Here is a 14348-nt window from a genome sequence, read left to right as displayed (position 1 = left end):
TCGTCGGATGTAGAAACAAATGGAGAGTCAAATTTTACGTCTGATGTCGAAAAGATCCTATGCCGAGGTACCACTGTACCAGCATGCAGAAGAAAACCCCCAAAAAGGTCTTAGTGTAGTAGTGGTTTAAATACAAACATATGTCAACATCATTTCATTATAAAAAAACAAATTCTAATACACTAAAGAAATTAGCTGAAGATCTTGCAATAGTGGTCCAAGTCCAAACAACTTCCAAATCTTTTAAAATTTCAAAGCATTAAAACTAAGCACTACTTACTTTGCAATCTTGCGTCAATCATTCATCATAACTTGTTGGCTCCCGTTGCACTGATGAATCAGTAATGTCACAATGTAAAAATGACAAACAAATGGAGTTATCACAACTTAGTTTAATTTCTATCGCACTTGAAGAGCAACTGCAGCTACATTTTTTTAAAATACAAAAATTCAATTCCAAAAGAGAAATTTTAACATATCCAAACTCAATTAAATACAAAAAGGAAAAAAAAAATCTGATACATTGACCTTAAAATGGGAGACCCTAAATGCAGAATACACGTCTCTGAAAATAATTTAATCAGAAACATGAAGTGCAACACAACTGGCACCTACTCATATTCACTTCCTTTTTTTGGACAATCTTAGCCCGTAAATGCACATGATGACATTTTTTGTCCTATATTAGCTTTAAATATCTTTTTTTTATAACATTATCTTTGGGCTATGTTGTTTTTTTTCCATTGTATGTTGTTGACTTCATGTTATTGAAGGTAGATACAATTGTGTTCATGATTTTTGCCTAGAAACACACGACCGAGGCATACTGTATGAGGGTAAAACGATGCAAGCCTCCTGCAGTATAATTTACCAAAAAGATTTGTCCTTTCCATGTCTGTTACATGTGTCCAAAGATGAATCGAGTGTTTACATAACACCCCACACAACAGAATACTCCATTGGGCTGCAGGGTAGGAACACTCAAGGATGCCCTTTCATCCAACTCATAGGATGGACTTGACAAGCGCCACTGTGTGGTCCACACCGCACGCTACGTCCGACACATGACCCGGAACCGTTACCTAAACAACAACATACAGTATAAAGTATATACATGCATTATATTTTTAAATGATTACTCCAGAGGTGGGTAGTAACATGTACTCCATTACATTAACTTGAGTAACTTGAGAAAAATGTACTCCTAAGAGTACCGTAATTTTCGTACCATAAGCCGCTCCTTTTTTCCTTCATTTTGAATTATTTGTTGATTTATGTGGGTTAATAGGCAACACATCCCTCCTAGCATGCATTGCAGCGCTACAGATGTAAATAACAATCAAAATTAATGTTCTGTGCCAATTATTTATTCAGTTACTGTTCCAGTTTCATTAATTGCTTGTTATTGTATTTGGTAACACTTTATTTGACAGCGGCGTCATAACACTCTCATAATTATGACATGACACTACCATGGGCATTACTAAATGCTTACGACAGATGTCATAAAGTGTCATCCGGCAAATTGAGTTACTAAGTCCATTTATGTCCAGCTCAGATCTTTTACAGTACATCCATTCAAAAGTGAGAAAATTTACCGGATGACACTGAATGACATCTGTTATAAGCATTCATTAATGCTCATGAGAGTGTCATGTCATAATTATGATCGTCTAATGACAGTCTTAAGGCGCCACTGTCAAATAAATTGTTAACTGAATAAATGATTAGCACAGAACATGAATTTTGATTGTTATTTACATCTGTAGCACTGCAATGCATGCTAGGAGGCATGTTGGACAACAACAGTGTTGACAGCAAGTGGCAGAAGAGGTTGACCGTCTCCCCCAAGGGAGCAGTGATGGCCAAATGAAGCATTGCAGCCAATTGGTTCAAAGCTTCATGGCGGTTCATTTGGTCTTATGACAGTCGTATGGTACCGCTGTCAAACGAAGTGTGACCAGTTTAGGGCTGCAGCTATCGAATATTTTAGTAATCGAGTAATCGACTGAAAATTCTATCGATTAATCGAGTCATCTGATAAAACAAATATATTTTTAGGTGAAGAGCAATTATAGATATACATGAGAAAACAAGACATTTTATCATTTTCAGTCAATCAATGTCTTTATTTTTGATGTGTACTGTTGAAAACGGCCAACAATTGCATCTCAGATGTAACTAGGATTTAAAAAAAAAGACTAATTCACTATATAATATATATATATATATATATATATATATATATATACACACACCTAAAAATGCCTTTACGCTTGATAACACACTTCGCTTAAAAGTTAAGATTTTTCCCCACGTTTTTCAATTGAATTTTTATTTGTGTCAAGCCATTTTTAAGTTCTAGTAAAGTTTTAAGTTAGTCTAAACTGTAAGTCCTGATAGGATTTTGAATTTTTGCAGTGTTCAAAATAAATGTATGATACAGGCTGTATTGGAGCACATTAGGGACTAGTGCTACTTGGTGTTTTATCCAGAAATGACTACTGAGCTAAAATTGATAGTTAGCATTATTGAGTTTTTATTTGACACCCTCATCACTCCACAACGCTATGTTATGTTAAAGCCTGTATGTAAGACACGTTAGCCACGCATCGAAAGTGGTCTTAATTAATAGAAACCCAGCCCTCCGCAGGGCTAACGTTACTTGAGCTAGTAGTGACAGTAACGTTAATCTTATATATTAGCGCTTAGCGCTCTTTGTTAGCGCTTAGCGCTCTACTGCTTTAAGATGGCGGCTGTTTGCTAACGCTGCCCAGACGCGGCCTAGTCTGTCATTGTCCATCTAGTTCAACATACATGTGATCTCTATGAGACTCACCAGAGAGATGGCGGCTGTTTGCTAACGCTGCCCAGACGCGGCCTAGTCTGTCATTGTCCATCTAGTTCAACATACATGTGATCTCTATGAGACTCACCAGAGCTAACTGCAACTAACGTAGCATGTGCAGGCTAGTATTTTGCAACGTCGGAGTCGTTTGTAGCGGCTGTCTGCTGCAGTAAGTTTTTTTTTTTTTGCTTCTTCCTCTACGCACGTGACATCGGCGCGTTGTCCCGCATTAAAAGTAGTCCGAGCAAAACGTGATGCTTAGAGCTGTCAAAATAAACGAATACTCGAGGTGAATAAAATTACTCGGATCAGTTTTTAAACTCGAGTTACTCGAGTTGCTCGAGTATTCGTTTCAGCTCTAGACCAGTTAATATCTTTTGGTGTAAACATCCCATAACACAGTGAGGACAGCTGCGGCTTATAGTCCACTGCGGCTTATCTATGAACAAATTACGTTTTCGTGTCAGATTTGGTGGGTGACGGCTTATACTCAGGTGCCGCTTATAGTGTGAAAGTGACGGCAGTTTTACTAAGCTATACTTTTATACCTTTTACTTGAGTAGATTTATGAAGAAAAAAAACGCTACTCTTACTGCTACTTTGGGCTACAATCGAGTCGTAACATTTTTCTTCTTTATTTCTACATACTAGATTTATCTTTTTTGCCGGCGATGCCAAGAGTAGCTCTAACAATTTCAGCAATGAGACGTCACAACAATAATCACATGACTCCATTATACCAAACAAACGCAAGCTCGCCTTTCTATGATCATGCCAGCCTGTTCAATCACGTGGAGTCTTTAAAGCAACGTAAAAAATGAAGTATTTGACATAGAGCACTGCCCTCAACATGACTCGAGCGCGGGTTTTAACCTTTCCCCCAGTTTTTATTTGGCATTGATTGATCACGGAAAACGAGAGATATGATCCTTTTAATTTCATAATAGTAACTATGAAGGAACGAATCACTATTCAATTAAGGAACTATTTTCTCCACATGAGAGCACTCATGCTCTTTGGACGAATATTGCTTCATTTCTGTTATTTTTTTTTTTCTCTCATGGGAAGTCTATTATTATTATTATTATTATTGTTGTATTTCTTTGGCTTAATGTGGTTCGACTGCTGGCCAAAAGTATCTGCAATTCTGTCAGATAATTTTCAATTTCTCCCAGAAAAGGATTGCAATTATAAATGCTTTGATCGTAATATATTCATTCATTTTGCTTGCAATGAAAAAACACAAAAAAGTGGGAAAAAAATTAAATCATTATCATTTAACACAAAACTTCAAAAATGGACCGGACACAAGAAATGGCACCCAGTGAAAAATCATGTGATGCTTCTCTAATTTGTGTAATTAACAGTACCTGTTACTTACCTTTGGCACATAACAGATGGTGGCTGTAACTAAATCACACGTGCAGCCAGTTAAAATGGATTAAAGTTGATGCAACCTTTGTCCTGTGTCCTTGTGTATACCACATTGAGCATAGAGAAAAGAAAGAAGACCAAAGAACTGTCTGAGGACTTGAGAGGCAAAATTGTGAGGAAGCACGGGTAATCTCAAGGCTACAAGTCCATCTCCAAAGACAAAGATGTGGAAAAGAAAATTTGACAAGAGATTTCAACGAAAGATTGTACGGATGGTGAATAAAGTGCCTCGACTAACATCCAAACAAGTTCAAGCTGTCCTACGGTCCGAGGGTACAACAGTGTCAACCCGTACTATCCGTCGGCGTCTGAGTGACAAGGGACTGTATGGTAGAATACCCAGGAAGAGCCACCTTCTGACCCAGAGGCATAAAAAAGCCAGGCAGGAGTTTGCTAAAACTTACCTGAAAAAGCCAAAAATGTTTTGGAAGAATGTTCTCTGGTTAGATGTGACAAAAGTAGAGCTTTTTGGGAAAAGGCATCAACATAGAGTTAACAGGAAAAAATACAAGGCCTTCAAAGAAAAGAACACGGTCCCTACAGTCAAACATGGCGGAGGTTCCCTGATGTTTTGGGGTTGCTTAGCTTCCTCTGGCACAGGACTGCTTGACCGTGTGCATGGCACTATGAAGTCTGAAGACTACCAACAAATTTTGCAGCAAAATGTAGTAGGGCCCAGTGTGAGAAAGCTGGGTCTTCCTCAGAGGTCATGGGTCTTCCAACAGGACAATGACCCAAACCACACTTCAAAAAGCACTAGAAAATTGTTTGAGAGAAAGCACTGGACACTTGTTAAGTGGCCAGCAATGAGTCCAGACCTGAATCCCACAGAACACCTGTGGAGAGATCTGAAAATGGCAGTTTGGAGAAGGCACACTTTAAATCTCAGATATCTGGACCAGATGGCCTAAGAAGAATGGTCTAAAATTCCAGCAGATCATTGTAAGAAACTCATTGATGGATACGTGAAGCGCTGTTATTTTGCCTCAAGGTTTTGCTACCAAATATTAGGCTGAGGGTGCCAATACTTCTGTCTAGCCCATTTTTGGAGTTTTGTGTAAAATGATAAAGATTCAAAGCATGTTTTCATTCTCTTTTGTGTTTTTTCATTGCACGCCAAATATATGAAGATTTTACTACCAGTTGCAATTGCAATCATTTTCTGGGAGAAATTGAGAATTATCTGACAGAATTGTAGGGGGCAATACTTTTGGCCAGCACTGTATGTCATGGGTTACTGTACAGTATCATGATAACAACAGTTCATATAGATAACTATAGATAACTGAAAAAAAAAAAAATACCATTGATAATTTTTTTTTTTTTTTTTTTAAATAACAAAAACGTAGGCAGTTACTCACAATGTTACTCATTACTTGAGTATTCTTTTAACCAAATACATTTTTACCTATACTTGATTACATTTTTTTGGATGACTACTTTTACTTGAGTAATTTTAAATTGAAGTAACGCTAGGCTGGTACACCAGACTCACCGCTGTTCCAGCTATTGAGTCTGGCCACCATTCAGTGGATAAAATTTCCACGGCGGAGCAAGCCACAGCAAACAGACAGCGGAGTGGACCGATCAGAGACGGGCGGACGTGACGTTAGTAAAGCGACGAGGGACTTGCGCGCGGAAGTAAACATACGAGGAGAGTGGAGTTTATTCAACATGGCTAGCGCAAGACAGACTGTTGTCAATCACTTGTGTCGTTGTGTTTTTGGTAATTTAAAACTGATTTTACCGTGGATTGGAACATATTCTCGGCTCTCCTGTTTGACATCTGTGTTGTTGTGGAGACGACTTCCGACGCGGAAGAGTGACATTGCTCGTTAAGAAGACGTCACGCATATAAATGAATCTGATTGGACAGTTGATTTTGTCCTTGCTCGAGTGGCCGTTAACGGGCTGGGTCCAAGACTACTCTCACAGTGTTTGAAAAATACAGGGAGAACAGTCTGGCCGTGCCAGGCAAAAGTAACGCTACTCTTGAGTAAATTTTTTTGGCTACTCTACCCACTTCTGTTTTTAAATCTTACATTAACTCTTCTAGTGCCATTGACAACATGTCCAGTCATGTGACTCTTTTCATCTTTCTGCTGTGAATTTGTCACTAGTAGACGTCCAATCTATTTAAACTGGGACGGTTGCACCGAATGACCATTCGTTAACACGCTGCCGTCCCTCCCACTTCAAATGGAATGGATGTCTAACACCATCAGTGGCAGACAATTAATTATATATATCTATATATATGATAAATAAAATATAATATTTACAATTGCATGAATTTTTCCAAAATTCATGCAATTGTGTTCATCTATTTTGTATTTATTCATTTGTAAATGTGATTCACTGGAATTTTTTTAATTGTCAAATGAACAAAGATATATTTGAATTTTATTGATTTACACGTGATGGATCATTTTCCCCCCCAAACAATTTCCTTACCCGCCACGGGAAAAATTGGTCATCTCTCTTCCCGATGCCCAAACAACCTCTGATGTTCTTCCCCCAAACAAAGAGCTCGCCGCGATCTACATCCAAAAAAAAAAAAAAAAAAAAAACACACCATGTGAGGAGTTTATCCCACGTCTATCTGGGGCGAACTTACCCGTGACAGCAGCAAAATGAGCGAGGCCGCAACGGATCTTGGTGACGGCGACGGAGGGGTTAAACTCTGATTGCCCGAACAGGGACGGGGGGATCATCTCGGGCGCGCTGGAGTCAGAAAGCGAAGGGCCCTTTCCCAGGATTCCGTAGCCCCAAACAAACACCTCGCCACGCTCTGGAAAAAGACCCTCAAAAGGTCAATTTGGCAGAATTTGCTCCAGCATTCTCAAATGCACAAAAAATATCATTTTTAGTGTCTGGACTGAGTGACTGACCATTGAGAACCGCCACCTGCGTTCCTCCGCATGCGGCTTGTATCACCTTACCGCAGCCTGGTAGGGGCAGTCGACGAGGTGAGTTCACCTGGAAACCAAAGCAGGAACCATGAGAGGCAAGATGTTTGCGCTGATTTGATAAATTTACCATTTAACTTGGCTGTCACTGACAGTGCGAGGCGTCCAATCCATTTTGACTGGGAGGGTTCAATTTGCCCCTTCCCAGTCGAAATGGACAGGATGTCTCGCGTCGTCAACGGTACTGAAACGTAAGCATTCGCAGCCAGTGCAGACTCAATTTTATCCTACGAACTCTGCCAAGCAACAAGTGATAACCTCAATAAATGTGCCGATATTTGATTGGGGGGCAACATGTTATTAATGCAATCGCAGTTGTTGAAAGATGTTGCAATATAGCTTACTGCCACTAGAAGGCGGTTAAATGTCAGATTGTTATTTAATTTACATTTTTGAGCAGAAGTGTCTCCTTCAGATGTATATAGATAAAATGGGAGTCACAAAAATGTTTAGATATATAAATAAATCTTCACAGTTATTGAGATCGATACAAAAACGTCTAGTTCTTCCATTAAAAAAATGAAGGCCACTATTAGCAATTATTACATTACTTTCTATGTTTTCAGTGGAACTTTTGTTTACATATCCTTCGGTTTACTCTTGAGTTTTCCATTTTCCCACCAGATTTTTTCATGACTATTACTCTTTATTTTACTAGTCATTTATCAGATGCCGAACATCATATTTGAATGGCACTGAGTCATAACATTGGTCAACAAACAAATGTGTTCCAGTGATGCAAACGCTTGCTCTAACGGATTTTTGGGGTGCTGGCTCCAAATCTTACTTTTTTCCGCCCTGTACGATCTGGATTTTTTTTTTTTGCAAATAAATGGTTTCAGGTGTAACTAAATTTACCAAAACGTACCAAAATAACACGTGTTATGCCATATTTTAGACCACTTCAGACACAGGACACCTAATAGGAACAATGTTATATATGCTGCAGGGCAGGGATCCCCAAACCACCGGGTCGGGGAGCGGTGCCGATCTGTGGTGTATTTGCTACAAGGCCGCAGAGAAATATGAATTTGTAAATGATCCCAATCTGGCCTATGCATCTCCATTAATCCAAGAAGAGATTTGTGTATGTCGCCCTATAGTGGTGGGCCGCCATTACTGGGATGTTTGTCCACTTATAGCGGCCAAGCGTCAGTCAATGTAGAAGTAACGTCAGATGCTGTTGGCTCTGTGCTGCAGGCGGCGACAGCTTTTTTACGGGGAAAAGGCCACCTGCTGAGCCAGAACAGGAGCCTACAACCAAATACATTCTGCAAAATACGTGGCGAAAAGCTAGCAAACGAGGAAACAAAAGCAAATGCGTTGAGAGTATTATACCTCGTGGCGAACAGTGTTGCTAAAGTCAAGAAACCTTTCATGATTGGAGAAGAACTAATTATGCCTGCGACCAAGGATATTTGCCATCAGGTTTTAGGAGAGGCCGCTGTTTATTTAAAAAAAAAAAAAAAAAAAAAAAAAAAAACAGGATTCAGCGAAGTAAAGATGCAGCAATACTTGGTTTTACATTGAACCGTTCGATATGCCCTCTTTTATTCAATACGCAAAAACATTCGATACAAATGAAAAGCTCCTAAAATGTATTTTCCGAATTTATTTTTGTCGTCGGTCTCGCTAAAATGTTCGGCGCAGCTTTGCCTTGAAATAAACTCTGCCGCTAGCAGCCCCCCTCCTCCACTCCTCCCCCAAGCAAGCATAGCAACTTAGACTGATCATGGGACGCATAGTCCATATACTATACATCGATGGATTAAAAACCGCCATGACTGAATGGAAGTTAAGCAGGCCAAATCAATCCATACCAGTGACTCAAGACCCTACTCACGTGACGTCACAACCACGCCCCCGCGCCATATTGTCCATCAACTCGTCACTGTTGATGCATTACCGCTACGTAAATTCCTCCTATGATGGCGTGTTTTTCTGCTCGTTAACATTAATAATCAAAATGGTGAAGGCGTGTGTGGCGGTCGGTTGCAATAACAGAGAAAATAGACGGAGAGACTTGAAGTTCTACCGGATTCCGAGAAACCCGGCGAGGAGAGCGACATGGGCTGCTGCAATTCGACGAGAGACTGGGCTCCAAACGATTACCACAGATTATGTAGTAGTCATTTTATATCTGGTAAGATGCATTTAATATATATTTAGAGGGTTTTGGGCTGACAACCACAATTAAGATCATTGCTAGGCTAATCGCCGACAACATACACTCAGACGTTGTGAATGAACTACCTGAAAATATACAATTATAAGGGGATAATAAGACAGTTGTCATACAATTAATTTACAATTTCACTATTGAGGTCAAAAGCCAAAAAATAAATTCAACTAGGGACAATCTGGAGTAGTGCTATCGCACTTCATATTTATTACATATTATATATGTATGTAGTGAGAGTGCTATCGCTAAACCATATAAACATTAAAAGCCCTAGCTCCATTGACAAATGACATGAAATACATTAGACTTGACAGTGGATGTTAGCAAGAACAAAAGATTTTGAATTGAAAATTTCGTAACTCACCTTCCCGAGCACAAGATAGATTCCTGCCGAATTTTCGTGGACGAGGACCTGTTTCACCCAACCAGCAACGAAGTATTTATAAGCCTCCAAGCTCTTGAAGTTTTTCAAACTTTTGTGAGAATAGGCTGATTTTGTGTGGACAAGAAATGTGTGGTAAATATCAGGGTAGCAGATGTCAGGCTTAGACGGCGAAGACAGCAGGTCGAAAAACATCGATTTAGGCATCAAATATGGAATTTGGCGAATGGATAAACTGAAGCTTTTCCACATAACGCCTTTTATGCAACGCATCCAATGAGTTTACAGCGTCAGATAACACCGGGGCTTCCATGAACTGCTCAATAACTTGCACGACTAATTGAAAACAATGAGAATAGGTCTAAAAAATACGGACAATATGGCGGCCGGATACAGCGACACGTCATTTTGTGACATAGGCGAGTAGGGTCTATAGATAATGCAAATATTGTTAATTCAGTATGTAACACAGATGGACTCGGACCACTAATAGGATATTTTGCTCATGTGGTAAACATACCTGCTAAGAGAGCAGTACCAATCAACAGTGTGCCCCGCTTCACTTTACAAAGCGTAAAGATTGTTCTCAGCACTTTTATACAAAATTTCTTCAGATCAGTAAGAAGCACATAAATATTATGAACTATAATGCATGTTCATATGATGCCATTGTTATCCCTCTCTTGCCAAATGTATCAAATTTGATACACTTAGAATTTCATGATTTTGAGACTAATTCAGAATTTTTAAATATCTTCCCTCAATAAAAAAAAAAGGATGCAAGTCAACTCATGCATCTGCAGGTTCGATGAAAAAAAAAAACAGGATTTAGCAAGGGTTATAGACATTAGAGCGCTTATTACACATATTTTTTTGTCTTTTACAAATTTGAAAAAAAAGGTTTCATTAAGACCTTATTTTTCAAATTTTGTGATTCTCTGACAATTGCGTCATATTGCAGGCATTAAAGGGTTTTTTTGCTTGTTAGCAAAATTTTAAAAAACAAAACAAAACTAGGCCTGCAAGCAGGACTGAACGGGCCCTCGCACTTTGGCGCAACTCGGACGCCATGCAAACTCGGACGGCATGCAGGTCGAGGTGGTGGCAGACAGCCCCCCTCTACATCTCCCAAGTTATGACTGTTCAAAATATGTGGAGAGAGAAAATGATGACAGTCATAATCACTTTCCTTTTGGACCTTTCTGCTTTACCCAAACCTCAATAATTTTATCAGCCATCTCAACACGTCTTAAGGCTTCCCTTATGCAGGTTTGAGGTTGATTGATTTTTTTTTTTCCTTAGAGGAGGAGTGTGTCCCGTAAAAATGTGCATTTCCTGCTCCCACTAGGAGGCGCCAGGCACAATTGGTAATATTTCAATCCAGTCCTGTTCAGGCTGGGATACCTCACACACATGCCAGATTTAAAAGAGATTGAACGTTGTATGAGGGAGTTATCAGTCATTATCCGAATTTGGCGTTTAGCCGAAAAAATGGACGACTTTGGCACCTCCCCTAGGTCAGGCCCGTGAATGAAAACACACCATTTTGATAAATTAAGATTCCATATGTCTCATGAACAGTCTCGCCAATTTTGAGGATGATCAAACTAATTCCCTCCGTGCCAAGGTCTCAAATGTGCACACTGAAAATCGATAAAAATTTCGAATTCTATCCAAAATACCCGATTTCCTGTAGGATTTGGAATGTGTGTGCAAGAGACTTTTTGGAGCAGTTTTGCACAAGGTATCGACTCCCCAAATTTCATCACTCTATGATAAAAAAACCTAATAGGAAACGCCTTTTTGAAAAATTCAAGGGGGCGCCACTGAGGCATTTTGTTACATTTTTTCGTAACATTGCAAGATTATGGAACGTTATCCAAAGCCGCATGTATGTGCAAATTTTTGTGAGTTTTCGTGCATGTTCAAGCCTCCAAATGTAAACTCCTACTGTGAACCAATAAAAATTTCACATTCGATCCAAAATACCCGATTTGCTGTTGGATTTGGAATACGGGTGCAAGAGACTTTTTGGAGCAGTTTTGCACAAGGTATCGACTCCCCAAATTTCATCACTCTATGTTAAAAAAACCTAATAGGAAACACCTTTTTGAAAAATTCAAGGGGGCGCCACTGAGGCATTTTGTTACATTTTTTCGTAACATTGCAAGATTATCGAACGTTATCCAAAGCCGCATGTATGTGCAAATTTTTATGAGTTTTTGTGCATATTCAAGCCTCCAAATGTAAACTCCTACTGTGAACCCATGAAAATTTCACATTCTATCCAAAATACCCGATTTCCTGTTGGATTTGGAATACGGGTGCTAGAGACTTTTTGGAGCAGTTTTGCATAAGGTATCTACTCCCCAAATTTCCTCGCTCTATGTTGAAAAAACTCAATAGGAAAGGCCTTTTTTAAAACTTCTTTCTGTCGCCACTAGTTGGCACTATAGAGTTGATGCAAATGACCCCTACAAGAACCTTCAGGGTATGACTCTCAACAAACACGGGAAGTTTGGCGCAGATATGTTGTATATCTGCCGAGTTATGACTGTTCAAAGTTTTTTGCGTGACAAATTGTTGACGTTCATTTTCACTTTCCTGTTTGGACCCCTCCGCCTCAACGAAACCTCAATATTTTTCATCAGGCACCTGAACACAGGTCTTAAGGCTCCCCTGATGCAGGTTTGAGGTCAACAGATTTTTTTCTCTTGGAGGAGGAACCTGTCTCGTAAAAAAAGGCATTTCCTGTTCTCACTAGGGGGCGCTAGACCTAATGGGTAATATTTCAATGCACTCGTGTTAAGGGTGGGATACCGCACATACATGCCAAATATGAAAAAGATTGAACGTTGTGTGAAGGAGCTATTAGTCCTTTACTGAATTTGTCATTTTGCCGAAAAAATGGCCGACTTTGGCACCACACCCAGGTCAGACCCGTGAATGAAAACGCACCATTTTCAAAACTTAAGATTTCATATGTCTCCTGAACAGTCTCACCAATTTTGAAGATGATCCAACTAACTCCCTCGGCGAAAAGGTCTCAAATGTGCACCCTGTAAATCGATAAAAATTTCATATTTGATCCAAAATAACCGATTTCCTGTTGGGTTTGGAATATGGGTGTAAATGCTTTTTTGGAGCGGTTTTGGACAAGGTATAGACCCCCCAAATTTCATTGCTCTACGCTGACAGACCCTAATGTTATAGGCCAATTTTAAAATTTCAAGGGGGCGCCACTGAGCCATTTTGTTATATTTTTTTGCAACGTTGCAAAATTATCGAAATTTACAATTTTTCGGACGTATGTGCAAATTTTGGTGACTTTTCGTGCATGTTGAGGCCTCCAAATTGGCCGTTTTCATTTGCCCTGAAAAAAGAAAAAAATAATAATCCTTTGCAAAATAATAGGGCCTTCGCACGCTTAGTGCTCGGGCCCTAAAAACACTTGTATTTTTTGTTTAAGAGCATTAAATGTATTGAATCGAATTGAAAATCGTGTCCCTTGTATCGAAAATCATACCGAACCGTGACTTAACTGTATCGTTGCGTCCCTACAGCGTATGGTGAGTTACATTTTCCCTGCACATAATGTTCATTTTTAGCCACGTCGTGTTATTTTATATTCAGTGTAATTTAATGCCATACATTGCCAGTCTGTGAAAAAAAGTCCACATCACACTGGTTGGTCTGTAGTGCAAAAAAGGTTGGGGACCCCTGCTGTAGTGCACTGCTGCCCAAAGTGCTCCAATGTGTGAAAATCTGTCGACTATGACAAGTCAATGTTGACAACCATTCAGAAAGAAAAAGATATGACTATGCAAAAGATTGAAAATTTAAGCTAGCATCTAGGCGAAAATAAAAAAAAAATCTGTGTGAAATACCACTAATATAAACAACGGACTAAAGCTCATGGGGGGAAAAAATCATGGTAGATTTGTAATCATTGACCTAAAATTGTGAAGAATCATAAAAAAAAAAAAATGCTACAGAAAATGAAAAAAAAAAATGTTGGCCACTGTTAATTCTTTCCCTCCCAGTCCAATGACAACCAAAAACTATCCTGTAGTATGGTGGTCCCCACCTGTGTGGTGTCAGAGACAGAGGCCAGCTGACGGTATTCCGAGTTCCCCCACCCATACAGCTGCCCGTCCTCAGAAACTGCCAGGCTGCAGTCGCCGTACGTGCTGACCTGCTGAACCTTCACACCTGACAACTCCCCCAGCACTCTCGTCGGGGTGGAGCACACGCCATGGTGCCCTAAACCTGCGAGCGACAAATGGTCCTCAATACGAGAACATACCCACTAACGCACATCGAAGGAACTTACCGGTCTGTCCGTCCGCTCCCCATCCGCATGCGTAGACTTGTCCGGAATCCGTCAGGAAGAGGCTGTGGTCCTGTCCGCACGCCACCTGCACCACCCGGCCCTCTGGGCCCTCCAATTTATGAACAATGTGGCTGCCGCTGTTGAAAAAGAAAATGTTAACTCATTCACTGGCAACGTAAAAATCAATTGGACATCTAGCA

General features: G+C 39.9%; 1 protein-coding gene across 1 annotated transcript in view; it reads right to left on the bottom strand.

Moving 5' to 3' along the window:
• Positions 1-356: 356 nt before the first annotated feature.
• rcc1l (RCC1 like) overlaps positions 357-14348 on the bottom strand; it is a 16926-nt gene continuing 2934 nt past the window's right edge. The window contains exons 6-11 of the mRNA XM_057821012.1: positions 14149-14285; positions 13903-14084; positions 7174-7261; positions 6900-7073; positions 6737-6822; positions 357-1082 (exon numbers count right to left, since the gene is read on the bottom strand). Of these exons, the coding sequence (XP_057676995.1) occupies positions 1005-1082; positions 6737-6822; positions 6900-7073; positions 7174-7261; positions 13903-14084; positions 14149-14285 (745 nt within the window). The 3' untranslated portion in view covers positions 357-1004. The remainder of the gene's footprint in view (positions 1083-6736; positions 6823-6899; positions 7074-7173; positions 7262-13902; positions 14085-14148; positions 14286-14348) is intronic.

Source organism: Corythoichthys intestinalis, chromosome 18 (assembly GCF_030265065.1).
Source record: "Corythoichthys intestinalis isolate RoL2023-P3 chromosome 18, ASM3026506v1, whole genome shotgun sequence".
Lineage (NCBI taxonomy): Eukaryota > Metazoa > Chordata > Actinopteri > Syngnathiformes > Syngnathidae > Corythoichthys > Corythoichthys intestinalis.
Note: the sequence above shows the minus strand (reverse complement) of the source record. Positions and strands in the feature narration are given on the sequence as shown.